Below are 26,708 nucleotides of genomic sequence, written 5' to 3'. Positions count from 1 at the left end.
ATTTAATAGATTTCCCTCAATTTGGGTTTCCTTGATATCTTCTCTTGATTAGATTGAGGTTATGCATTTTTGGCAAGAATACTAGAATTCTATAAACATTATGCTCCTTCTTAGTGCATCATATCAGGGGTACACAATGTTGATGTCTTATTACTTGTAACAACCTTCATCACTTGGTTAAGGTAGTGTCTACAGAGTTTCTCCATTCTACTGTTATCATTTTCCTATTATATTATTATACTAATTGCAAGCATCCTTTGGAGATACTGTGGATTCAGTTACAGACCACAGTGATAAAGCAAATATTGCATTAAAGCAAGTCATATGACTTTTTGGTTTCAGTACATATAAAAGTTATATTTATACTACACTGTAGTCTATTAAGTTTATAACAGTACTAAGTCTAAAAAAACAATGTACATACATTAATTTAAAAATATCTTATTGCTAGAAAATGCTAACCATTATCTGAGACTTGGGTGAATCAAAATCTTTTTGCTGGTGGAGGATTTGACGTACTGCAAGAATTACCGGAATGTAACAGAGACATGAAATGAGCAAATGTTGTTCAAAAAATTGCACCAATAGGCTTACTTGACATAGGGTTGTCACAAACCTTCAATTTGTAAAAATCACAAGTAACTGCTAAGTGCAAGAGAGTGAAACAGTGAAATGAGATATGCCTGTAATTAATATATATCTTCAGAGATAAACTTTATGACTGTGCAAATATCTTGTTTCTCCTTGAATATCCATCCACTAATTTAGCATCCATCAGTGAATTATCCCTGCAACAATCATAGTGGTGTTTCAATGGTGATTTTCTAGTTCCTTTATTACCTCTACACTTATTAATTACAGTCCTTCTCTAAGGAAGTACTATCCTTTCTCCCTCATTTTTTACTCAGCTATTTATTTATATCAGTATGAACTTAAAGATATTCAGTTTATTCTCTGGGTTGTAATAAAATGTTACCATTATTTATTTTGCTCAAATTGTTCCAGCTCTGGCCATTGGGAGTTCTTCTAAATTGGCTCCTGTTTTCTTTTAACATGCTCCATTTTTAAAAACACTTCCTCCCTTTCTGTCATAAGATGCTCAAATACAGTCTCATCTTGTATTTTCCCTGTCCCAGTGGAATCAACCACTTTTACAAGGAATTTGCATTCCTTTTATTAGAGAATGATAGTTACATTCAAGACCTGAGTACCAGCGCTCATTGCCACTGTGGTGTCAGGCATCTAAGCTCTCTCATTGAACAGAACTTGGAAATACTCATATGCACACACATGCTTGCACATGCACACACACACCTGTATTTATTTTGGTATTTACCTTAAGTTACTTTTAATATCAAATCTCTGTGTCAAAAGATGAAGTTTCAGAAAGGTAAGCCATATTTATCCCATAGCGAGTCTCATCTGCCCCTAAACCCAGCTCTACCCTAGTTTGTGCAGCAAAGATTAGAGTATAAGAAGGCACAAATATCATTAATTCTACTGCTGCAAGCTTGGCTACAATAGAGGTCAGAAAACCCTGGTTTTAACCCTGCATCACAGCAGGCTTGTGGTATCAGAAAACAAAAATCTATCAACAAATAATATGTTTGCACCAAATATGTCTGTATTAGTATTACCCTTCTCTGGAGAAGGGAATGGCTACCCACTCCAGTATTCTTGCCTGGAGAATTTTATGGACAGAGGAGCCTGGTGAGCTACAGTCCATGGGGTTGCAAAGAGTCAGACACGACTGAGCGACTTTCACTTCACTTCTGGTAAATAAGGAGGGACAGGCTCCAGATTTTCCCTCACACCTGAAAAAACAACTAACCAAACCAAAACAATTAAATGAGTAAAACACTGAACTGTATATGACACAGCCATTTTCAACACAATGAGCATCGTGCAATGAAGAATAGTAATTTCTGAGAGAGATGTTAAATATATTATGACCTCATTAAAAAATGACTTAATTAAAAACCTACCTCATATGGTAGTTGTAAAAAAGAGTAATTATTTTTGTATAGTAAGCATTGAATCAATGTCTACAGATGATATTAAACACACGACTAAACTTTATTTCTAAGTAGCTAACTGACCGATAATACTCCTTAGCTATTCTGCTCCCATTTAACCATAAACGCTAGAAGGACGACAGAGCTTAGTAATGAAAGAGGCTGAAGGCAACTTCTGCCAGAAGCCTTACAGACTGGTTCACTATGAGTGGCAGCCTTAGGAGAAGCAATAGGTTGTTCAGTATATTTAAAACATCACAGGTTTAAAATTCATTCCAAAATGAGTACTTACAGCAGTTTTATATGCAGCTTCAATGTAAAACACAAGGTTCTGTATGAAATTAACTTCATCTAGACTGTGGATAATATGAAGTCCTGAGGAAAAAGAGAATAAAGGTATAGAGCTAGTCAATTATCACTACAGGCTTTATAGGCAGCCATAGTGACTAACTGACCCCCTTACTCCCAAAGAGTCCCACTCCTGCTTAGGAATCAAGAAGCACTTTGATTTCTAAAATATAAAAATAATACCACAAATCAGTCCTAGGCTAGTTTTCAACTAAGTGAGGCACCAGAATGTTTTAAAATGGAAGAATTTTGATTGATATTTGTTTTAATGAAAATTCTCAGACTTCTAATTCTACAGGTAACTAATTGGTGCTGTGTTTAAATGTATAAACCTAGGCATCTGGAAAAAGAAAGATAAACATTTTAAAGAAGGCTTGGAGGGAGTCTAAATAATAAGTGGGTGAAGATTATGATTTTAAGAACCCAAAACCATATTTTGGAGAGTAAAAATGATAATTAATCTAAATTTGAACTATACAAAGAGAGCTTATAAATAAAATATTTTACATGAATTATACATTCAATTTTCACAACAACTCTAAGAGGTGGTTACCTCTATTTTCTGCCTGAGGCTTACAGAAGTTAAATATTTGCCTAAAGCCATGAAACTAATACATAGTGGAAATAGGACTCAATTGACTGTCAACTTTTGTTTCATTTCAGAGACCAAGTTCCTAACCAAGATACTATACTGCTTCCAAGTGTGTACAACATGATCCATTTTTGTTTAAAAACTAACTCCTCTCCTTTCCCTGCCATCAAGGGAAATACCAACAATTACACAGTGAAAGTTTTTCTCCCCATCAGGATCACATCACTCCCACCCTACCAAGTTTCCTCTCTAGAAGAAACCAATCTTAACCAGTTTCCTCTGTATCCTTTCAGAGATACATTATGCATATATAAAAATTATGCAAAAATATGCTGCACCTTGCTTTTTTAATATACAACTTGGAGACAAATATATCTGCCTCATTAAAAAAAAAAATGACTACATAGCATTCCACTGAAAAACTATTCGTATAACCAGTTCCCTAATGAAAGACATTTGGGTTGTATCTAATCTTTCATTACTACTATCAATGCTGCAATGAATATCTGTGTGTTTATATCTTTGTGCACATGCACCAGTATATCAAGGTAAATTCTTAACTACTGAGTCACAGATTCATGCATATTATTTTTTCCAACATTTTATTTTGAATATTTTCAAACGAAAAAGGAAAGAATTTTATAGTGGCACCTGTAGATTTTACACACCATCTGGACTCAACCATTAACATTTTACTATACTTTTAAATCATGTATATATCCATCCAACATTCCTTCCAATTTTTGATAAATTTCTAAGTAAGCTACAAACATTGGTACTCCTCTCTCTAAATAATTCACCACATGTACATTAAATGTTGATAATCATCAGCATGTTATTCTGCAAAGAAATTCCATGGTTTACATACCAACCAGCACTGCCTGCCTATTTCCAACATGTTTGTAAACACAGGCTTTAATAAAAGTTTTTGATCTTTACTACTCTAATGGATCAGAGATAGAATATCCTTACACTTTAATTTGTAGCTCTTTTATTTTGAGTACGGTTGTGAGTCTTATGTTTATAAGCCAGCTGTATTTCTTTTCCTATGAACTTTTTGCATTTTCATATCCTTCAACTTATATTGAATTGACCATCTTTCTGTTATTAATATATTAATAAATATTAAAGAAATTGGACTTTTGCCCATCATATGTGTTGCAAGTATTTTTCCTAGTTTGTTTGACCTTCCATTTTGCCTACAGTATATTTTTCTTCTCAGAAGTTTTTATTAAAGTTTTATCTCATGAATGTTTCTAGTGCTTTCAGTTTATTTTTTTTTGCATTTAAATTTCTGATTTATTGACAAATATTTTAAATCACAGAACTCTAAGTTAAAAATTAAAAATGACTATACGATTCAGATCATCAGATTGCAAACTCCTCCTGATCCGTGGCTCTGTCAAAACAGAAACCACAGCACAGGGCAGCATGGGGAGCAAAGGGTCTTTTTTGTAGTGGTATTGACCCACCTTAACCTCTTGGATAGAGAGGAAAAAAAGAGAGGCAGTAATATTGGACATCAGCTTCATAGCTTTATTTTGTCAGCTTTGTGTGCCAAGATACTTGAACATAGACTGAGATAAGGTAGTAAGTGTGAAACCAGTTTTGACAATCTCTTAGACTCAACTAGTCACTTAGACTCAACTTAGATTCACTTAGACTCAACTTAGACTCAACTTAGACTAACTAGTCACTATACCATATAAATGACACACATCTACCATTTGTCCTTTTGCTCATGATATTCTGCTTACACAGCTTTCTCCATATCTTGAAATCCTAACTGTTATTTCAAGGTCCAGTTCAAATGCTGTCTCCTCTTGTGATGTTCTCATTGATTCCCCTCTTCTGTGCTTCACATAATTTTATTTTTCTTGCTCTTATGAACTTAGTTTTTACTTTGTACCACAGATAAATCTTTACCTGAATTTGAAGAAATCTTATTCATATTTGTAGCCCCCCAAAACATCTCATATAGCCCCTAAAAGTAACTCATAGTCTAATTTGAATGATATTAAACAATATTTTGAATAGTAGATGTTCAATAATTATTTATTGAATGATCTTAAACAACCCTGTTAACCACAGGAGAGGACCTGTCTCTTGAAGCAAGACCACACATAACATCTGGTTCCTGTCCCTTCTATGGAGCCAAGGCACTACCTGTAGAAAAGAGGGTGCATTGATATGAATCAGCCATGGATTTACATGTCAATGTATGGCAAAAACCACTACAATATTGTAAAGTAATTAGCCTCCAACTAATAAAAATAGATGGAAAAAAAAAGAAAAGAGGGTGCAGAGGTGAGATACACAGGTGAAATGAAGTAGGGCTTGGGTAAGGCCAAAGATGGCAGTGATGCATAAAGCATACTAAAATATCCAGAAATGAGGCTGACCCAGTGGTCTACTCCACAGACTGATTTGCACTTGCCTAAAATTAAGCCTCTCTCTCCCTTATTTTTAAAAACAGTAATATTGAGATCTTCTTCACATACCATATAATTCACCCATTTCAAGTAAATAATTTAGTGGTTTTTAGGGTTCACAGTTCTGCAACCATTACCATAATCAATTTTAGAACATTTTCACCATCCCTCCAAAGAAATCTTGTATCCATTGCAGTCACTCCCCATTTCCCTTCAACACTTGTCCCATCATTCTGTACCCAGTCCTGGCCAAGCAATCACTCATGTGCTTTATATCTCTATAGATTTGCCATACTATTCTTACAAATGCAATCATACAATATGTGACTTGTTGTGTCTGGGTTCTTTCATTTAGCATAATGTTTTCAAGGTTCATCCATGTTGAAGCATGTATCAGTACTTCATTTCTTTTTATTGCTAAAAGCATTCAATTGTGCAGGTATATCACATTTTATTTATCCAATGAGTAGTTGATACACATTTATGTTGTTTCTATTTTTTGACTACTACGAACAATGCTGCTATGAAAATTCATGCATGAGCACAAGCTTTTTAGTAAAAATGTTTTCATTTTTCCTGAATATATACCTAAGAATGAAACTGCTAGATCATATGGTAATTCTGTTTAACCTTATGAGAGTTGCCAGACTCTTTTACCAAAAAGTGGCTGTACTATTTTACATTTCCATCAGCAACATATGAAGGTTCCAATTTCTCCATATCTTCAGAAACTTTTATTTTCTGTCTTTTTGATTACAGCCATTCCAGAGGGTGTGATATGGTATCTCATTATGGTCTGCATCTTCATTTCCTTAGTGACTAATGATGTTCAGCAATTTTTCATGTATTTATTGGTCATGTGAATATCTTTGGAGAAATGTCAATTCAGATTCTTGGCCCATCTCAGATTAGGTTATCTTTTTGCTGTCAAGTTGTGAGAGTTCTTTACATACTCTAGATACAAGTTTCTTACCAGATATATGATTTGTAAATATTTTCTATCATATTGTGGGTATTTTTTCTCTTTCTTGAAAGGGTTCTTTGAAGCCCAAGAGTTGTTAAACATAAGTTTATCTTAAGTTGACAAATTCCAATTTATTTTTCCTTTATTTGCTTATACTTTTGGTGTCATATCTAACAGGGCCTTGTCTAAGCCAAGGTGAGGAAGATTTAATCCTATATTTTCCCCTAAATGTTTGTTATAAACTCAAAATTTCCCCCATGAAATTCATATGTTGAAGCCCTAACCCCCAATGTGACTGTACTTAGAAGTGAGGCTTTTAAGGAGGTGAAGTGAAGTGAAGTTACTCAGTCATGTCGAACTCTTTGCGACCCCATGGACTATAGCCTACCAGGTTCCTCCATCCATGGGATTTTCCAGGCAAGAATACTGGAGTGGGTTGCCATTTCCTTCTCCAGGAGATCTTCCCAACCCAGGGATTGAACCCGGGTCTCCGACATTGTAGGCAGACATTTTACTGTCTGAGCCACCAGGGAAGTCTAAGGTTTAAGGAGGTAATTCACATTAAATGAGGTCATAAGGGTGGGGCCCTTATACAATAGGGATTGGTATAATTATGAAAGGAGACATCAGGAGTGCACACACAGAGAGAAAAGGCCATATGAAGACACAGCAGGGAAGGTGGTTGTCTGCAAGCCAAGGTGAGATGATTCATCAGAAACCAGCACTGCTGACACCTTGATCTTGGATTCTAGCCTCCAGAATTCTGAGAAAATAAATTCCTGTTCTTTATGCCACCCATTCTGCAGTATTCTGTTATAGAAGCCCTACTGGATTAAAACCTTTTAGTTTTCCTTCCTACATTTAAGTCTATGATTCATTTTGTGTTAGTTTTTGTCTATGGTAGAGAAGAAGTCCAATTTCATTCTTTTGCATGTGGATATTTGGTTTTCCCAGCATCATTCTTTCCCCACTGAACTATCTTGGCATCCTTGTCAAAAATCAACTGACCATGTGTTGCTTCTGGACTCTCAGTTCTATTCTGTTATTCTATGTGTCTATCCTTATGCCAGTATCACAATATTTGGAAGTAAGTTTTGAAATAAGAAAGTGTGAGTCCTCTAACTTTGTTCTTCTTTTTCAAAATTGTTTTGACCATTCTTGGTCCTTTGGATTTCCATATACATTTTAGAAACAGCTTGTCATTTTTTACAAAGAAGACAGCTGGAATGTGCACAAGAATTGCATTGAATCTATAGATCAATTTGGGGAATGTTGCTATCTTAACAGTAAGTGTTCTAATCCATGAATATAGGATGTCTTTCTAATTTACCATCTCTCATTTTCTTCATTTGTTCCTGTGGGGTTGAGTTATGATTTGGTTATCTTTTTCTTAATTCAATATAGTTTTGCTCCCACCCACCTCCTTGGTTCTGATATTATCAAATATATTTACATTTTTATATGCTATAAGCACAATACAGGTTATTGTATAAAATGTATAAAACAAGTTTTATACAATTGATTTTTAGGTCAGTTCAGTTCAGTCGCTCAGTCATGTCTGACTCTTCACGACTCCATGGACTGCAGCACACCAGGCTTCCCTGTCCATCACCAACTTCCAGAGCTTGCTCAAACTCATTTAGGTCAGTTAAGATAAGAAAAAAGAAATATGTAATTATACCATATTTTATAATTATTTTTACCAGTGGTCTGGTTTGTGTGTGTGTAGATTCCAGCTACTGCCTTTGGTCACCTTATTTTAGTATAAAGAACTTCTTTTAGTATTTCTTGTAAAGTAGGTCTGGGCTTCCCAGGTGGTGCTAGTGGTAAAGAGCCCGCCTGCCAATGCAGGAGACATAAGAATCTGTTCAATCCCTGGGTCGGGAAGATCTCCTGGAGGAGGACATGGCAACCCACTCCAGTATTCTTGTTTAGAGAATCCCACGGACAGAGGAGCCTGGCAGGCTACAGCCCTTAAGTTTGCAAAGAGTCGGACATGACTGAAGTGACTAAGCACCTAACATAGGTCTATTAGCAACAAATTCTCTCACTATTTACCTGGGAATGTCTTTATCTCAGTTTGTTTTTTTGAAAGATAATTATAAGATTCTTGGTTATACTTCCTTTCTTCAGCCTTTTAAACATACCATTCCACTGTCTTCTGGCCTCTACTTTTTTTCTGAAAAGAAGTCAGCTGATAATCTTATCTGGATTCCCTTTATGGTGGCTCAGATGGTAAAGAATCTGCTTGCAATGAGGGATACCTGGGTTTGATCCCTGGGTTGAGAAGATCCCCTGGAGAAGGGAATACTCCAGTATTCTTGGCCTGGAGAATTCCATGGACAGAGGAGCCTGGCAGGCTATAGTCTATGGGGTCACAAAGAGTCAGACACAACTGAGTGACTTTCATATACATAACAAGTCATTTTTCTCATATTGCTCTCAAGATGTTTGTTTTTAGCTTTTAACTATGTTTTAACTTTTTACTATGATGTTTCTGAATATGGATCTCAGTTTATCCTACCTGGAAATCTTTGAGCTCCTTGGATATGTAGATTAATGTTTTACACTAAATTTGGGATGTTTTCATTCATTATTTCTTTTATTTCAATAAAGATTGATTTTATTTTTTTGGCTATGCTGGGTCTTCATTGCTATGTGTGGGCTTTCTCTAGTTGCAGAAAGTAGGGGCTACTCCATAGTTGTGGTGCATGGGCTTCTCATTGCGGTGGCTTCTCTTGTTGCGGAGCACAGGCTCTAGGTGCATGGGCTCAGTACTTGTGGCTCTCAGGCTCTAGAACATGGGCTCTGTAGTTGCAGCACATGGGCCTAGTTGCCCCACAGCATGTAGAAACTTTGCGGCTCGAACCTGTGTACCCTGCACTGGCAGGCAGATTCTTAACCACTGGTCACCAGGGAAGTCCCATTATTTCTTTAAACATGTTTTCTGCTCCTTACTCTTCTCTTATTACACATGAGTTGGTAGTGGTTGGTGTCCTACATTTCTCTGGGGTTTTATTCGTTTTGCTTTACTGTTATTTCCTGCTCTTCAAACAGCATAATCTCTGTTGATCTGTCTTCAAATATGCTGATTTTTCCCTCTGCCAGCTCAAATCAATTGAGTCTCTCTACTGAGGTCCATATAGTCAAAGCTATGATTGTTCCAGTAGTCATGTATGGATGTGAGAGTTGGACTATAAGGAAAGCTGAGTGCTGAAGAATTGATGCTTTTGAACTATGGTGTTGGAGAAGACTCTTGAGAGTCCCTTGAACTGCAAGGAGATCCAACCAGTCAATCCTAAAGGAAATCAGCCCTGAATATTCATTGAAAGGACTGATACTGAAGCTGAAGTTCCAATACTTTGGCCACCTAACACGAAGAACTGACTCATTGGAAAAGGCCCTGATGCTCGGAAAGATTGAAGGTGGGAGGAAAAGGGGACGACAGAGGATGAGATGGTTCGATGGCATCACTGACTTGATGGACATGAGTTTAAGCAAGCTCCAGGAGTTGGTGATGGACAGGGAAGCCTGGCATGCTGCAGTCCATGGGGTTTCAAAGGGTCAGACACGACTGAACGATTGAACTGAACTGAGTGAGTCTTTTGGGCTTCCCAGCTGGCTCAGTGGCAAAAATCCACCTGCCAAGCAGGAGATGTGGGTTCGATCCCTGGGTCAGGAAGACCCCTGGAGTAGGAAATGGCAACCCACTCCAGGACTCTTGCCTGGGAAATTCCATGGACAGAGGAATCTGGTGGGCTATAGTCAATGGGGTCAAAAAGAGTTAGACATGACTTAGTGACTAAACAACAACAAAATGAGTCTTTCATTTCAGTTACTATATTTTTCAACTTTCCGTTTGGTTCATTTTTATCTCTTTATTGAAATTCTCTATTTGATGAAATGCAATAATCGTATATTCCTTTATTTCTTTAAGCATTGTGTTCTTTAGCTTTCTGGACACTTATAAAAGTTACTATAAAGTAACTGCTTTGAAGTCTTTTTTCCCTAAATTCAACATATGCTTCCTCTCAAAGGCATCTTCTACCACCCGCTTTTTCTTCTGTTGGCTCAGGCTTTCCTGCTTCTTTGCATGCCTCATAAATTTTTGCTGAAAACCAGATATTATAGATAATATATAGGTATTGATATTTTCCCTTATGGGAATTGTTTACCTGTTTATTTGTTTAGTGACATGGATTATTTCAGTGAAATTTATTTACCCCATAGTATGCAGCCCCTGAAGTTGTTCCTCAGAGCGTGCTGCCCTGGATATATACACTGTCACCCCAGGAGGATAGTGGTTTTAGCTTTAGCAATTTGTCTCTTTCTGTGATCCATTACACTTGATCTTAGCCATAAGGCTGAGAAGGGATCTGTGATTTGTCTCTGTTGGTATCAGATGTTAATCTCCACTAATTGTCAATTAATTGTTCTATTATGTTGTACAAGGCCCTGAGGCATAAATTGTTGACAGTTTCATTCAATTAAATTCAGGTCCCATTTCATTTAGTCTCATGCCAGTCTTTGACAGTTGTTCTAATCCCAGGAGGGCTTTTTTTTAGCTCTCTCTTTCCTTGGTTCTCAGTTAAAATGGCTAGCTAGTCTACAGGTTAGCTTGTTGCTCGTATTATTGAGTTATCAGACTCCTCTTAATTTCTTAGAACCAAAATCTTCATTGTTTCTGAGAGTGTCCTTAGTCTTGAACTTCTCCACATTCTGTTCCAAAAATCAGTTATCTTGGGAGGAGCTATGGATTTTTCTGTTCTTATGGCCTGCTCTACCATCCATGCTACTAGAAAGGTGGGTCAGGCCTAGTATTCTTGGTCTGCTCTGCCTGTGGTTAAGCATCCACTCCATTAGTGGGACTAGGGGGTAGGAAAGGAGTTCTAAACCTCTAAGTCATTCTTGACTGGATTAGAAATTCTGCAACACAGAGCTGGGGAGAGTAAGAAGTGCTGGTAACCTACCTCTCTCTCTCAGGAAGATATCACAGCCTTAGACTGAGAGCTGAGGTGGGGAGCGGGGAGGGAGCCTTGTATTCCTGGCTGCATTCACTTCAAATAGTGCTTCTGTCATGGTGAGCTTGGGGCAGGGGAAGGAAGAGGTTGTGACCCAAATGCTATACTTTCTTACTGCTAAGATTTAGATATCTTTGAATAAATGTTTCTCCACTTGCTGTGTACCCTTAGGACAATCTCCAATAACTTTAAATGTTTGGTTTTCTAAAATTAATTTTCACCATTTATGGTTATTTTGCTGGGGAGAGGGTCTGTGGAGCTCCTCTGCTACTATCCTCTAAGTTGCAATCAGCCTCTGTCTAAGCCTCTCGTTTAACCAAAGTTGAGATTTTTAAGAATTCAAAAATGTTCAGAGAATTGCTAAATTTTACATAAAGATCTTTCATATTTTACTTCTCAATTATCTCTTGCAACTCTTTTTTTTAATCCTCAAGACAACTGCCTTACATAAATTCTACATCATTTCATGCCTATTTTTACTAAGCTTCTAACTAGTCCTCTATCTTTTAAAAAAATAATTGTATTTATTCATTTTTGGCTGTGCTGGGTCTTTGCTGCTGTGTAGGCTTTTCTCTTCTTGCAGAGAATGGGGGCTTCTCTCTAGTTGCAGTGCACAGACTTCTCATTGCAGTGGATTCTCTTGTTGCAGAGCATGGGCTCTAGGGCACGAGGGCTTCAGCAGTTGTGGCTCCTAGGCTCTAGTGCACAGGCTCAGTAGTTGTGGCACATGGGCTTAGCTGCTCTGTGGTATGTGGGATCTTCCTGGACCAGGCAGCAAACCTGTGTCTCCTGCATTGTTAGGTGGAATCTTTACCACTGAGCCACAGGGGAAGTCCCATCTTAATTTTCTCCTCCATCCAATCTATCTTCCTGCTGTTTGAAACTTTCTTTATTATTTATCTTGAGTGGCTTTCTATTGACTATAGACTAAACTCCAAACTACTTAGCATGGTATGTTCATGTGTGCTCAATTGCTAAGTCGTGTCTGACTTTTATGACCCCATGGGCTGTAGCCCACCAAGCTCCTCTTTCCATGGAATTTTCAAGCAAGAATATGGAGTGGGTTGCCATCTCTTTCTCTAGGGGATCTTCCCGATCCACAGGTTGAACCCACATCTCCTGGGTCTCCTGCATTGGCAAGCAGATTCTTTACCACTGAGCCAGTTGGGAAACCAAAGTATGGTACACAGGCCCTTAAACAGTTAGCCCCAAGTTTTTAGCTCTATCGCTTGCCATTTTTCCAGATCTATCTTACAGTCTAACCAAGGGAGATATCTAGCCTTACCTTGGTGGCCCGTACATTTCAAAATTCTATGCTATAGTCATTGCTATTCCCTTCCCTTTTTTGGCTTGTGAATTTCTACTTATTTCAACTTATTCCTCAAAGACTTGCTTGATCAAATATCTACCTTATTCCAAGTACTTATCAAAGTCAGCTAATGGTGTTGAAAATCAAACATTAAGTCAGGAATCAACAAACTTTTGTTGAATGAATGGTCTCTTATAAACCTCTTTAGTATATTTCTGCTTCCCTTTGGGGCTCAAAATGAAAAACCACAAGGGATATTCAGACACTGCTTTGTAGAAAAACACTCCAGAGTTGGTATTAGAAGAATATTAGAAATGGAATTATAGTTACCATTCTACTTAAGTTAAATAAAATCTACCTAAGTGAAAAGTGAAACTGTTAGTCACTCAGTTGTGTCCAGCTCTTTGCAACACCATGGACTGTAGCCCACCAGGCTCCTCTGTCCACGGGATTCTTCAGGCAAGAATACTGGAGTGGGTAGCTATTACCTTCTCCAAGGGATCTTCCTGACCCAGGCATCGAAACTGGGTTGCCTGCATTGCTGGCAGATTCTTTACCATCTGAGCCACTAAAACCTACCTAAAAGATACATTTACTCAGGGAGGAATTTCCCCTCCAAAAGAAAGGAGTACGCGAGTAGACATAATTTTAAGAAAAGGTTATTCAATCTCCGGGATGTGTGTTGTTCTAGAGGGGAGGAAAAAAAAAAAGGAAGCTTTATCACCAAGTATTTATTTCTGCAAGAAAAGAGAAAAGTATTCTGGGGTAATTCTCACCCTGAATGCCCTTAGTACGAAGGAGCTCTGTAAGCAGATAACAAGATAAAGAAACTGAAATGTCAAAGATGTGGTATCGTGAGAAGTACATGCATTTACTCAGGAAGATCTGGTAAAGTCCTACTTAATTTATAAACTGAATGTAATCAGATTCTTAGTCCTCCCTAATTTAAGAGAAATAAAAGGAAATTATGTTGGTTGTTATAATTTCCTTTTCTAGTAAAACATCCAAAATGATTAAAAAAGCCATCTGAACAGGGTGTGTTATTCAATAATAGAAAACATTGAATTCTGATTCCAAAAGGAAAGTGAAGTCGCTCAGTCGTGTCTGACTCTTTGTAATCCTATGGACTGTAGTCTACCAGGCTTCTCTGTCCATGGAATTTTCCAGGCAAGAGTACTAGAGTGGGTTGCCATTTCCTTCTCCAAGGGATCTTCCTGACCCAGGGATTGAATCCAGGTCTTCTGCATTGCAGGCAGACGCTTTACCCTCTGAGCCACCAGGGAAGCCCCTGATTCCAAAGTTAATTTTCTTAATATAAATTAGATGCCTATAGACAGATGCCTTGTATATAATACATTCATAAAGAATAGTACAAAGTAAGTGATGTTAATACTAACAAGTAATAAACCTTAGTCCTTCTTTCCCATTTTATAGTATCTGAGGATTAATAAAAGATAAAAATACCTATCTAAAGAAAATCCCAGATTTCCTGGTTCTCAATTAAAAATATATATTAATGAGTAGTCCATACTTGTGCTAACTACACTTTAGAGAGTTTCTCTGTATAAAATTTGCAAAATATTATATTTCCAATGTGTATCTTTGAGCAGTGTAAACATCTATGTTGTTTTCTGGACAACACCATTAGAGAAACCACATGTGCCAGGGCAAGTGCTCCACACTACAGTGATTTCCGTATTTCTGTCCTTGTACTGACCTGAGGCAGTCATTTGTGCTAAGAAGAGCAGGTACACAGAGGTAGCATCCAACTGCAGGTGTCCCCACTGATCATCACCCACTACAGTGGCACAGGTTTTGGTGTTGTACTTGGCATGGAGGCTATCCTTGGTACTCTGACTATACTTGAAGGATTCTACTTTATCCACCTGAAGAAAACAGAAACAGTAAAAAGAAGGGTATGCAGGAAAATCAACCCATATGCCATACATCAATAGTACTCTGACATATATCACTCCATTCGGCCTTCAGGCAACTGTGAATATTTAAAATGCATTGTTACCCCTTTCCCCCTGCTGTCATTGTTTTTCAATTTAAACAATTTAATTAGAAAATAATATCCATCGAACTCAGCTATTTCCTATTCATCACCTCTCTTTCACTCTTCAGATGGTTGTTTTGCTGTTTTGTAGATAAAAACTGAGATGCAGAGAGATTGAGTGAGAACAGCTTAATAAGAGATAACTGAGTTGTAAAAAAGATACATTTGTTCCTGAAACAGAGGTAGACATTTTGAGGGAAAGTAGAACCAAGAAGATATATTTTGAAGGAGTAGGGACTCTGTGGGAGAGGGCGAGGGTGGGATGATATGGGAGAATGGCATTGAAACATGTAAATTATCATAGTGAAACGAATCGCCTGTCCAGGTTCGAGGCATGAGACAGGGTGCTCGGGGCTGGTGCACTGGGATGACCCAGAGGGATGGGATGGGGAGGGAGGAGGGAGGGGGGTTCAGGATGGGTAACAAATGTACACCCATGGAGGATTCAAGTCAGTGTATGACAAAACCAATACAATGTTGTAAAGTAAAATAAAAAAATTAATTAATTTTTAAAAAAGGAGTAATAAAAGGAGCTGGGGAGAGACTCATGGAATGACAAAGAAAAGACATGAAAGAAAGCTGGAACCAAGGTCAGAAAAGAAACATTGTGCAAGGGACAAATGAAAGACTTATTTCCTGAAATTTCAATTTGATTATGTGTGCATCTGATATATGATAGTAACTATCATATCTTTAAATATAGTCCAAGAAATTAGTGACTTTAAACCTATTTGGTAAGGTGGAAAATACAAATATCTAAAATACAGAAAAATTAAAAAGTAGCAAAGAATGAAAAAAATCATGGGCGTGAAACAATCCAGTAGAGAGATCACTGATCAAGTTCAGAAGTCTGGACTTGATTTTTTTTTTACTTTAGACTTTTTGTGTGTCTCAGGATGGTCATTTTATTAATCTGGGCCTCAATTTCTCCTTCTAATAAAATGTATTCTTAGGCTCAAGAAAATCAGTTCAGAGTCAATGAGTATAACATGTATAAAGAACTCCTAGGATAAAAGTAAAATACTTTCTTTTAGTAAGACACTTTTGAATGGGAAAAATATCATAAGCAAACCCAAAAGATAAACCAGACACTGCTAAAAATATCTGCAGTGCATGTGACAAAGGATTAATATCCATCATGGAGAGGAACTCCTCAAATAGGCAAGACAGAGACAGCCCAAAAGAGAAAGAGGTCAAGGACCTAAAAGGCAATATAAGAAGACGAAATACAAATTTTCAACCCACACATGAAAGGATGTTCAACTTGACTCAAGATTAGGAAAATGCAAATTAATTCTAGAAGATATAAATTCTTGGCCCCTCTACTCCAATTCTAAAATCTAAAACATTTCCAAAAGGTTTTTCCCCCTAAGTTTTGTACCAAAATTCATTTGGTGGCAACACCTGATTCAAACTAACATGGGGCTATTTGGAGTTTTTATTTATTCCACTTACTGTGAAAAATGCATGTTTTCCTATAGAGAGACTAATGTTTCTGATTATAGAGTGATATCTGGATTTTCTGAGGGCATAACATAATATATGGTATATATACTGTACTACCTTTTAAAATCTGAAAAATTCTGAAATGTAAAATTTATTTGGTCCCAAGGGTTTCAGAGGAGAACTTAAAGACCTGCATCACTTTTTACTCAATATACATAATTGCATGTACAGTAATGATGAAATATATAAAAGAAATCATTTGTAGAGGAGGGGGGAAAGACTGGAAGGTAATACTTCAGTGGTAACTGGATGGTGAGATCATGGGTGACATTTCCCTCCTCAATTATAGTTTCCTAAAATTAGTATGTACTATTTGTGAAATTAAAACAAAAATAAACCATATATACATACATATATGATGTATATATATATATATATATATATATATATATATATATATATATATATATATAATTACCATGTGCTTTTATTGGAGAGGGTGCATTAACAATGCCATACCTGTCTGATCATGCAGTGCAGCAGTCCCCTCATCAGCTTCACTACACTCTGCAGAAATAAATGGAAACAAGCTGTTATAAACATCCCTAGATGCAGGAACACTTACTCAGCAACTGCAGTTGGTACATGACCTTTTGAGAACAAGTAACCTTATCCTGGGTTCCTATTTACATGGCATTTACTTTATAGGTACACAGAAGAGCAGATTACAGCTAAAAGTGGAACTAAAACCTGCAGTTGGTGACTCCTTCAAGTTAAAAAAAATACAAGCTCCAACAGGTTTGTGTAAAACTAAGTCAACTATCCTATTAGAGGACATTCCACCTGGAAAAAAATGGGCAAGTTAGCTCAAAAATCATAACACTATGAGGATATTTAAAATATATCCTATGTCCTAGAAAAGCCAACATTATCACTTTTATTTTTTTTCTAAACTAGCCAAGACTTATCTTCAAGAGTCCATAGAAATATTATCTGGACATTTCCCTTAAAGAATAAATGAACTTCAGAATAACTGTAAACGAGAATTGTTAGTGCAACTCAACTCTCTTGCCTTGAAAAAAAAGCCCAAACTTAAGTCTCAGGTCATCACTATTTCTCTTACTAGGGCTTGACAATTTCTAAAGTAGTTAGTGTTCTAATCATAACACTCCAAAATTCTGATTACCAATTATATACTATGTTAATTGGTATAATATAGTAATAATTGTCTTTATTTATAATATAGTAATAATATATGATATTAGTTATACTATACTAGTTAGTATAATAAATATAGTAATAATATAATAAGTATATTTAATTATAGTATAGTAACAATATACTTGTTATACTACATGATACTAGAAGGGTCCATCAACACTGGCATGGATAGGCAGTATGTTTTGGAAGAATACAGCATCAGAGAGCTTCTCCATTTCTCTAAGTGTTCTGTTCCACAGTCCAGAAGAAATATAAGCAGGTTACTCCAAGGAATGTTGTCTCAGAGGTGGCTTCAGGACACCTCTGAAAACTAACCTAATACTTAGGAGCTGCACTATTCTGCTATTCCTTCAAAATATTCAAATGGGACTACAAGCTGTAGGCATGAAAAAGATAAGAACCTATTAAATTATGTTTCAATTCTTTCTTAAATCTTTTACTGAGGGTAAAATAAAGTGTTTCCTTGGGAGAGTTCCTTTCCGTAAGTAATTTCTGTCTACCAATGGTTCAAGGAAAGACATAAAGAGAATGATAGAGAGAACAAATAGGCAGTGTGTGATCTTGTCACCCTTTAAAGCATGAAGCATTTATTATAAAGTAGTGAAACAATGCAACCTCTATGAGAAAATCTCTATCATTACTTTGATCCTAATGGAAGAGATTATCCTTTATTATACTGTTTTAGACAGTATTAAACATAGCCTGCTTACTCTGTGGGGTGACTTTGATTCTGAATTCTCTTCTACAGGTCACTACATACTCACAGATTTTCTATCCTATTCTTTCAACTCTCCTTACTATCCAATCCTGCTACTACCATCAATATTTTCTTTAATTTAAATAAGTCTGGGGAATTACAGATGCAGTGGAGGAGTCCTGATTGCCATCCACTTTCGTCCTCCTGGAATGGCCATTGTCAGCCATTTTTGTCCTCAAGTTCCAAATCCCAAGTCAGGATAAAATTAATAAGAAGCGTGGAATGGTTAAGAATGAAGGGAAGTATCTATGTTTTGTATTCCCCTAAACTGCCCATTTCCTGATTCAGGTGCGCTAGTTGGCATTAATTATACATGTTTATACATACACAGGGCTTCTAACCAGACCAAATGACATCTTCTATCTTTTTTTGAGGATATGGATCTATGTGCTTGTGAACTGACTGATATAAATTCAATCAGATAAGCATGAGCCTCTATCAGGCTTTGTAAAACATAAAGAAAAGGGAGACAGGACAGATATGTGTCTAAAAAATACGGAACTACAAAAAGAAAAACCGTAAACTACAAATATAGTCTATGTAACAATTCTGGCTTATCCTCAGAAATCCAACTCCTCTATGAATCCTTTCTTGCCTTGTTCAAGGGAAATTAGACTTTCCAGCCTGTGTGTTCCCACAGAACTTTGTACTTATCTCCTATATACAGTACCTACATTATCTGTCCTAATGTAACTATGTTTATACATCTCCCCGCCTCCAATTAGGCTATGAACTTCTTAAGAAAAAGAGGCAGACAGATTCAGAAATAAACTTTTTTTTTTAGAAATAAACTTTTAAATTAATGGGTTAAGCAGACTGTATTTTTAAAAATACATATTTCATGTCTGCAAGTAACTCTCAAATGGCTCACCAAAAAAAACCGCTGTGCACCTGTATGTTCACATGTTTATAGAGGGGATGCAAGTATGACAAAATGTTAAAAACTAGTGAATCTTAGATTAAGAGTACATACAAATATATTTATTTTACAATTTCTAATATTTTCTGTAAATTTACAAGTTAAAAAATAAAAAAGTTGAGATTTAAATATAAACATTTTGTTCTGTTTAATTTTTATATCTATTGCAGGGCTTGGCACATAACAATTACACAAGGCTTGCTAAATGAAAAACTGAACATGTTGAATGGCATTGACCATAAGTGATTTAGAAGTTCCAAGAAAACAGTCCTGAGAAAGAAGTGATCACTGTAAAATTGAGAAGTCTATGAATACAGGAACCATAGAAAAAGTAGGATTGACATCAGACTTCATAGGTGAAGAAACAGCTCATAAAACAATTTGGAGATGGAAATGTCTATGGCTTCCCTGGAGGAGGGAGGAAAAATTCAAAAGGACTGAATTTGAAGTCATAAGACCCAGATAGTATTCGCGGTACCACCAAATGCCAACTTCATCTCCCTATGTCAGTCCCTTCCCCTGTAAATTAGGGAAAATGATACTTAACTCACAGGATGTTATGGGAATAAATTACTAGTAATTATGGGAAAGCATGGCTTCCTTGGTGGCTCAGACGGTGAAGAATCTGCCCACAATGCAGGAAAACTGGATTCAATCCCTAGGTTGAAAAGAGCTCCTGGAGAAGGGAATGGCTACCAACTCCAGTATTCATGCCTGGAAAATTCCATGGACAGAGGAGCCTGGCAGACTAAAGTCCATGGGATTGCAAAGAGTCAGACACGACTGAGCGACTCACACACACACACACATAGTACAATGAAAAGTCTTTACACATATGTCAGACATTTTCAGCAAGGGACTGGTAGAGAGGTAATGAAGATACCAACCTGGCCGGAACTGGGGGTAGAATGCAGGGGACCAGCATGATATAATATTGAGAAAGCAGTCTAGGACCAAACCCTAAAGAGTCTTGACTATCAATCCAAAACATTTGGATTTTACTTGTAGGGAAATGAGAGCTACAGAAAGATTGCTGAGAATGAAAATAGACAATTTATGTGTTGTTTTCACAAAAGTGTTAAGTGATCAGGGTTTAAACTAATGCTGAGGCAGCAGGGAATAGAAAGGAGGGGATGGAGTCAAGAAAAATGTAAGAATTAACAGACTTTGGTCTTCATGTATCAAAAGGCAAGAGAGAAAAGTCAAAAATCACCTTAAGGGAAGCACTTTTCAAACACTATAGAACACTATGCTGTGCTTAGTCGGCTCAGTCATGTCCAACTCTTTGCAACCCCATGGACTGTAGCCTGCCAGGCTCCTCTGTCCATGGCGATTCTCCAGGCAAGAATACTGGAGTGGGTTGCCATGTCCTCCTCCAGGGGATCTTCCCGACCCAGGGATGGAACCCAGGTCTCCCACACTGCAGGTGGATTCTTTACTGTCTGAGCCACCAGGGAAGCCCAAGAATACTGGACTGGGTAGCCTATCCCTTCTCTAGGGGAACTTCCCAACCCAGGAATCAAACCAGCACTAGTCCAGGAAATTCTGGAAAGACAGTAAAATACATCCCTGTCTTAGATTCAAAATGCATATCAGTATATTAAAAGCTCGGAGAAATTATAGAGTAAAGAAACCTGCTGTTTAACATAGTTCCAAACTTAGTTGATCTAGTGTTCCGTGGAACACACTATGGAAATGTTCGAAGTAAGGTTTTCCAGATGACTGGTTGAATGAGGACACCAATAAGAAAAAAGGGACATTCGGTGAGTTTCTGTTGTTTAGTAGCCTATTTTGTTTGTTTTTAGTAGGGAAGCTGAGGTATCAGACCTGATTTTGAGAAGCCACGATATATTCAGGTACAACTGACCAGAAGACAAATGAAAATCTGGGATTGAAACTGAAGTGAGGTTAAAGTTAAAGATGAAGCTTTGGAAGTCATTCTCATAAAGGCAAGTTAAAGCCATGAGAAAAAATGAGAGACTACACAAAGAGAATAAAACTGAGGAAGAAGTTTTTCAGTTGGGGGCAGTCAAAGAGCTAACTCTATTTGTGTGCCTATTTATTTTTATGGGTGTGAATTTATATCTGTGTGACTAAGAGAAACAGCATTTGTAAAAACATATATGTACATACTTCTCTTCTCAGTCTAGGATAGAATAGTCACCTAAGTTCTTGTCCCCCTTTCATCCAGAATTTCCTTAGTTCTTTGACATTATTTCTCAGAGAGAAACCTAGATAAGAGTTAGAAGGGCAGAAATGATTAACAATCAGTGGTTTGGGAAAATCCACACAGTAATGGAAAGTTGACAGTAGATGGGAATTTAATCTATGAATTTACTGTATTTGATTTCACTTATGCTCATTTATTAGCCATAGATCAGTGATTATCCCTGGCTGCACTTTAGAATTAACAAGGCAGATTTTTCTCTAATAGCGATTCCCCTGGGGCTAAACTTACAGAGCTTTATCTAAGTTGTTCTAGGGTGAGGTCCAGTAAAGGTATTTCTTAAAAGCTTCTCAAGTCATTCCAATCCACAGCCAGAATCAAACCAGCACTAGTCCAGTGTACCATTCATGTGTAGTTGGGGAAAATCTAGTTCATGGCCTGCTTTTGTAAATAGAACTTTTTGGAACATAATCAGGCTTATTCATTTATGTATTGTCTCTGGTTGCTTTTGCATAGTAGTGGAAGAGCTGAGTAATTAGGTTGAGACTACACATGACTCACAATGCCAAAAATATTTACTATCTGGCCTTTACAGAGATGGTTTTCTGATCCCCAGTCTAAATTAACTAAGTCAGGATTGAGGAAAAAAATTAATGAGACTTAATAATACAATCTGTTTTAATTCATAATAAAACTTTGTAGAACCTCTAGAATTCTCAGAGAAACGTTTCTTTTTAAAAGATGTTTCCTATTGCTATAATGTTTTTTAGTTATTCCAAGATTATCATTGTGGTGGTATAGAAAATATTTTTGTGCTGTGTGAAAAATTGCTTAACAGAACATTAAAATTTTAGAATGAACAACTTCTTGTCCTCGTCCTCTGTTAAATATTTTCTTCCTGAGACACATGAGGAAAAACGTCAGCTTTGCAGAATGACTGGTAAGACACAGATTTCTTCCAACAGTATTGAAAAAGAAATCTGTCAAATCATATTGGGTATAAAATCTTAGTTATTGTTTTACTAATATAAATTTCTAGCAAAACGTAACAAAATATTGAGATCGAAATAGCAAAACAGAGTCAGACATAGGATGGGGGAGGGCAGTAGCATTACAGATTCTTTTTAACACTCTATATTTTCCAAATTCTCATAATGGTTATGTATGTTTTCTGTAAGTCACAGAAATGTTGATCTGTACTTCCTGGGTTAGAGAAAAAACTCCAAGAGCTTTTTTCAGTGGACTGAAGTACCTCTCAATTATGACTTAACGGAATAAGAGGTACTTGCTATTGTAGAGGACAACACAATGACTCTTTCCTACTGCCGAGGACTATAACCCCACAATACGTTAGTGTCCTTAAAAACAACCAAATCTCAATATTCTGATTTACAGATGAAGACCAGAGTTCAGACTGCCTAACTTTAGGGAGACCTCTTGAGAAAATGGCTGATAGGGAGAGAATCTTTTCCCCTAATGGAAAAGAATTCACATACACCTTACAACTGACAGCAGAATATCTTAACATTAAGAATCCCATGTACTCCAGAATATTACTTTCTTGGTCATTCAAGAGGACACAGCATCCTGTCTCTAAATATTAATAGTTCTATAGAGGATTTTTTTAACTGAGTGGAAGGCCTTAAAAGTTGGCTTAAAAGCATCTGCTGAATCTGACCTTATTTTACCCCAAAAGGTTGGGGTGGATATGGGGGTGAGGACACACAACAGACTCGGAAACAGTAGCTTAAGGTATAAAAATCAACAAAGTCTTTACTTGTGTCTAGTTGGGAAAGTCTGCTAATTTATATCAGTTACCCTCATATGGTGGTGGTGGTGGTGGCTAAGTTGTGTCCAACTCTTTCAACCCTATGAACTGTAGCCTGCCAGGCTCCTCTGTCCATGGGATTCTCTAAGCAAGAATATTGGAGCGGGTTGCCATTTCCTTCTCCATACCCTCATATAAATACCACCTACCTTTTTCAGAAAGGAAGTAAAATAGTAGATACCTGCCTCCAAACATTCCTCTCAATGAGAATAAATATGCTGGAGACTACAAAATACATTTATTTGGAAAGAGGATTACAAAATTTAGCAAAGATCTGAGGATAGGATTTGCCACTGTAACAGAACAGACTGCCCTCTCTCCCTGAATCAGCAAGTTTCAAGTTTCCACTGCAAAAAAAAAAAAAAAATATTCAGTACAATACAGGAAAGCTTTATGGAGTGCAATTTCAGCAAGGTGAAGGAGGGAGAAAAGCAAAACACTCTCTAAGTTCCTGTGGACTACAATTACTTCTGTCTCTGCCACTCCTGCCCCCCAGTTCCAGAGTTTTGTATTTTTATTAAGTACCTGTTCCAGTTCATAGGCTTTTGCCTTATCCTCATCTCGGTCTGCATTCTTCCGGTAGGCCAGGCCCAAACCCCACACAGCCAAGATGCTGTACACATTATCCCGGACCCAGGCATCTTTCTGGTCATAGCTGGCTGGAAGTAAGCCAGTCACTGGGTTCTGTAAGGGTGAGAAAAAGGGGACAGGCAGGTAACCATAGGGTGTTAATATGAGGAAACAGAGTGTATCAAATGGGTACTGGGGGACTTTGGTTTTTCTTCTATGTCCCCACTCCTGAGTTTATAATCTCTTCTGACCAAGTGCAAGCAAATGCTATCTTGAATAAGGGGAAAGAGCTGGCTGAAGCCTTACTAGTCTGAAATGTGGGAATTCTTTAAAGAAAGGAGATGTTTTAACTTTCCAGTTAGAAAGAATGAACTATCAATGAAAAATCAGCATTAAAAGAGTAGAAAAACTGCTCCCTTCGATAGCTCAGCTGGTAGAGCAGAGGACTGTAAAAGAGTAGAAAAACTATAATGAAGTACATACGGTACTTCAGATCTTCACAACAGTCTAAAGATGGCTAAAAGTTCCTCTACTTCTTTTTTTCTTTGGCGGAGGGGAAGGAGAGGGCTCCCAGGCCTGGGGCCTGGTCGGAGTCGGTGTCCATAAACAAGCTTCAAAGCATCATACAACTCTGACCCCTGGAACCTAGCTGTGATATGGGGGACGCGGGGGCACGGGGAGGGGAGCTTAGAAGCTCTAACTCTGGACTCCTGGTTAATGGTGCCTGATTCGGGTTCTGTTCTGGTCCCAACACCTCTTTGCTTCAAGGTCCTTTACGGCCTCCCCAGCTAGAGGGAAGGAGAACCTGCAAAACACACACACACACACACACACACACGCACACACACGGGTTCACCCAGGGTCTCCATTCAGGTTATCACACTGCACATCCTCGGTGATCACAGGCGACACCCATTCACTTACCTGATGGCACAGGATGGTCTGGTGCACCAGCCTAGCATAGCCGTCTAGCCGGACCCCGGAGTTACTCCGACTCCTCATCGCGCTGGGTTTCCAATCCCCTCAGACGACTGGCCAGAGTGCCACAGGGGCCCACGATCTTCCAAGAAAGGAGGTGTCAACGCAGCTCCGCCCTCAATGTGGGAAGCCCGAGTGCCAGGCCACTGCGGCCTCCCGGGGGCCACCACTCCTCCGCGCCCGCGCGTGCCTCCCGCACTGTAGCACCCAGCCAAAGTGCCTCTGGCGCCGCTCGCCGCCTCCCTTAAGCTGGTCTGGCCTCCGCGGGTAGCTCTTGCATCCTCCGCTCCACTCAGCGAGACTGAAGACCGCAGCGGCCCAGAGCTGCAGGTCACCGGCCGCGGCTCCGCCTCCACCTTTCGCGAGACGCAAGCGGGAGGCGGGGCTGGCGCCGCAGGGTCCCAGCAGCTGCGCGCGGCGGCCGGACTCGCCCCGCCCCCCGGCGACCCTGTCCGCCCCGCAGCGGAGAATGTGTCATCGTAGGCAATGTGCTATCAGGAGTTTATTTTCGAAACACCTCAGATGACTATTTCAGTTGTCCACACTTGCTGCGCATACAGGATGTCAGGGAGGCTGTTTTTCTGCCCGCCTAGCTTTCGAAACCGACGGTAACTTCAAACCTGAAAGAACGATCGTCTGCGTTCAAGGTCTAAAGAATTGGAATTTCCGGGTCTTTATTATATTTTATCCTTTTGACTCAAAGCTCAGATTAATCTCCTTACTCCGATCCAAACCAAAAAAGAAACAACTCTCTAAGGTTTATTCCTCAGAAAGCGGCGAATCGGCGCGCTGGGGAAGGAGAGGGCAGCAGTGTGCTTTGAGGAAGCGAGTGGCCCAGGCGGGAATTGGCCTGAGAGCAGCTGGAGGAGATTGTATAACGGCTTTGGAAGGCTCCCTCGTGCGAACGTAGGTCACAAGGCTGAGGCAACAAAGACTCAGCTGAAAATAAAGGCAGAAAAGGAAGCTAGAAAAGAGACCTGTAGGTAATGCAGATCACTGGCCGCAGGGTAATCGGTCCGCACACCGCTTGGGGTCCCGGCCCCAGGACTTTTGCTCCCTTTGTTTACTGACCAACCTTCACATCTTGATCTCTGACCCAGACCCTGCAAGTCTTTAAAGTCAAGGCTTTTTCACCCTTGATAGTATACTTGTTTCAATGCTGTTCTCGTCACCAGCCCAGGTTGGATTCATGAGACAAGTGCTCAGGGCTGGTGCACTGGGAAGACCCAGAGGGATGGGATGGAGAGGGAGGTGGGAGGGGGGATCGGGATGAGGAACACATGTGAATCCATGGCTGATTCGTGTCAATGTATGGCAAAAACCACTACAATATTGTAAAGTAATTAGCCTCCAACTAATAAAAATAAATGGAAAAAAAATAAAGTTAAGAGAATTAGACCGATTGACCTTTCAGGTCCAACTCTGAAAATCTGTGATTCTAACCTTCCCTAGCCATCTCACCTAGGCCACAGTGATTTTGCATTTTCGTTTATCTTTTTTTAATTTAATTTTTATGTTATATTGGAACATAGTCTTTCCTAGTAAGCTCCCTCCGACCTTCACCCAAGCCCAAATTAGCATAAAATCAGGCACCTAGGATGTGACTAGCAAATATTTGGTAATGATGATGAAGAAGGAGGGAGTAAATGCTCAGGAACTCAGGTCTGGAACTTTCAGGTTCAACGCCAGTCAGTGATATAGTTAGTCGCAGTGATAGAATTCTCAAGCGAATAGTTTCCATTGCATTCACAGTCTAATCAAACCCTCCGTGACTGGAAAATAACAGCCACTTCATAGCCCAGGTACACATGGGAAGAAAAAGTCTTTCCAGAGAAAGCTACTTTATTTTGTTAGAAAAAATAGGTAGGTCCTACTGACCTGCTCTGGTCCTAACTCCCTGACATCTTACTCTTGGTGTGTCACTTCAAAAGCCCTTTCTCTACCCTTGTCTCCTTGAAACTACTGCCCTCTGTTTTTCTTCACCTCATCATCCTTTAAAAATACTTTTAAAATAGTAAAGTAATATATGTTCACTAAAGAAAATTTGGAAAGTATAGAAAAGTAGAGCAAATCACTCATAAT

The 26,708-nt window shown here is 38.4% G+C and overlaps 1 protein-coding gene across 5 annotated transcripts in view; it reads right to left on the bottom strand.

The window, feature by feature from the left end:
• Window positions 1–24,983, bottom strand: part of PHKA1 (phosphorylase kinase regulatory subunit alpha 1) — a 185,834-nt gene extending 160,851 nt beyond the window's left edge. For all 5 annotated transcript variants that reach the window (XM_043895553.1, XM_043895554.1, XM_043895555.1 and 2 more), the window contains exons 1-5: window positions 24,573–24,983; window positions 23,604–23,762; window positions 16,706–16,753; window positions 14,399–14,567; window positions 2,308–2,390 (exon numbers count right to left, since the gene is read on the bottom strand). In XM_043895553.1, coding sequence (XP_043751488.1) covers window positions 2,308–2,390; window positions 14,399–14,567; window positions 16,706–16,753; window positions 23,604–23,762; window positions 24,573–24,650 — 537 coding nt within the window. In that variant the 5' untranslated portion in view covers window positions 24,651–24,983. The remainder of the gene's footprint in view (window positions 1–2,307; window positions 2,391–14,398; window positions 14,568–16,705; window positions 16,754–23,603; window positions 23,763–24,572) is intronic.
• Between the last annotated feature and the right edge of the window lie 1,725 nt (window positions 24,984–26,708).

The sequence above is a fragment of the Cervus elaphus genome, chromosome X (genome assembly GCF_910594005.1).
Source record: "Cervus elaphus chromosome X, mCerEla1.1, whole genome shotgun sequence".
NCBI classification, from domain to species: Eukaryota; Metazoa; Chordata; class Mammalia; order Artiodactyla; family Cervidae; genus Cervus; species Cervus elaphus.
The sequence above is the reverse complement of the archived record's forward strand: the minus strand, read 5'-3'. Positions and strand labels throughout refer to the sequence as shown.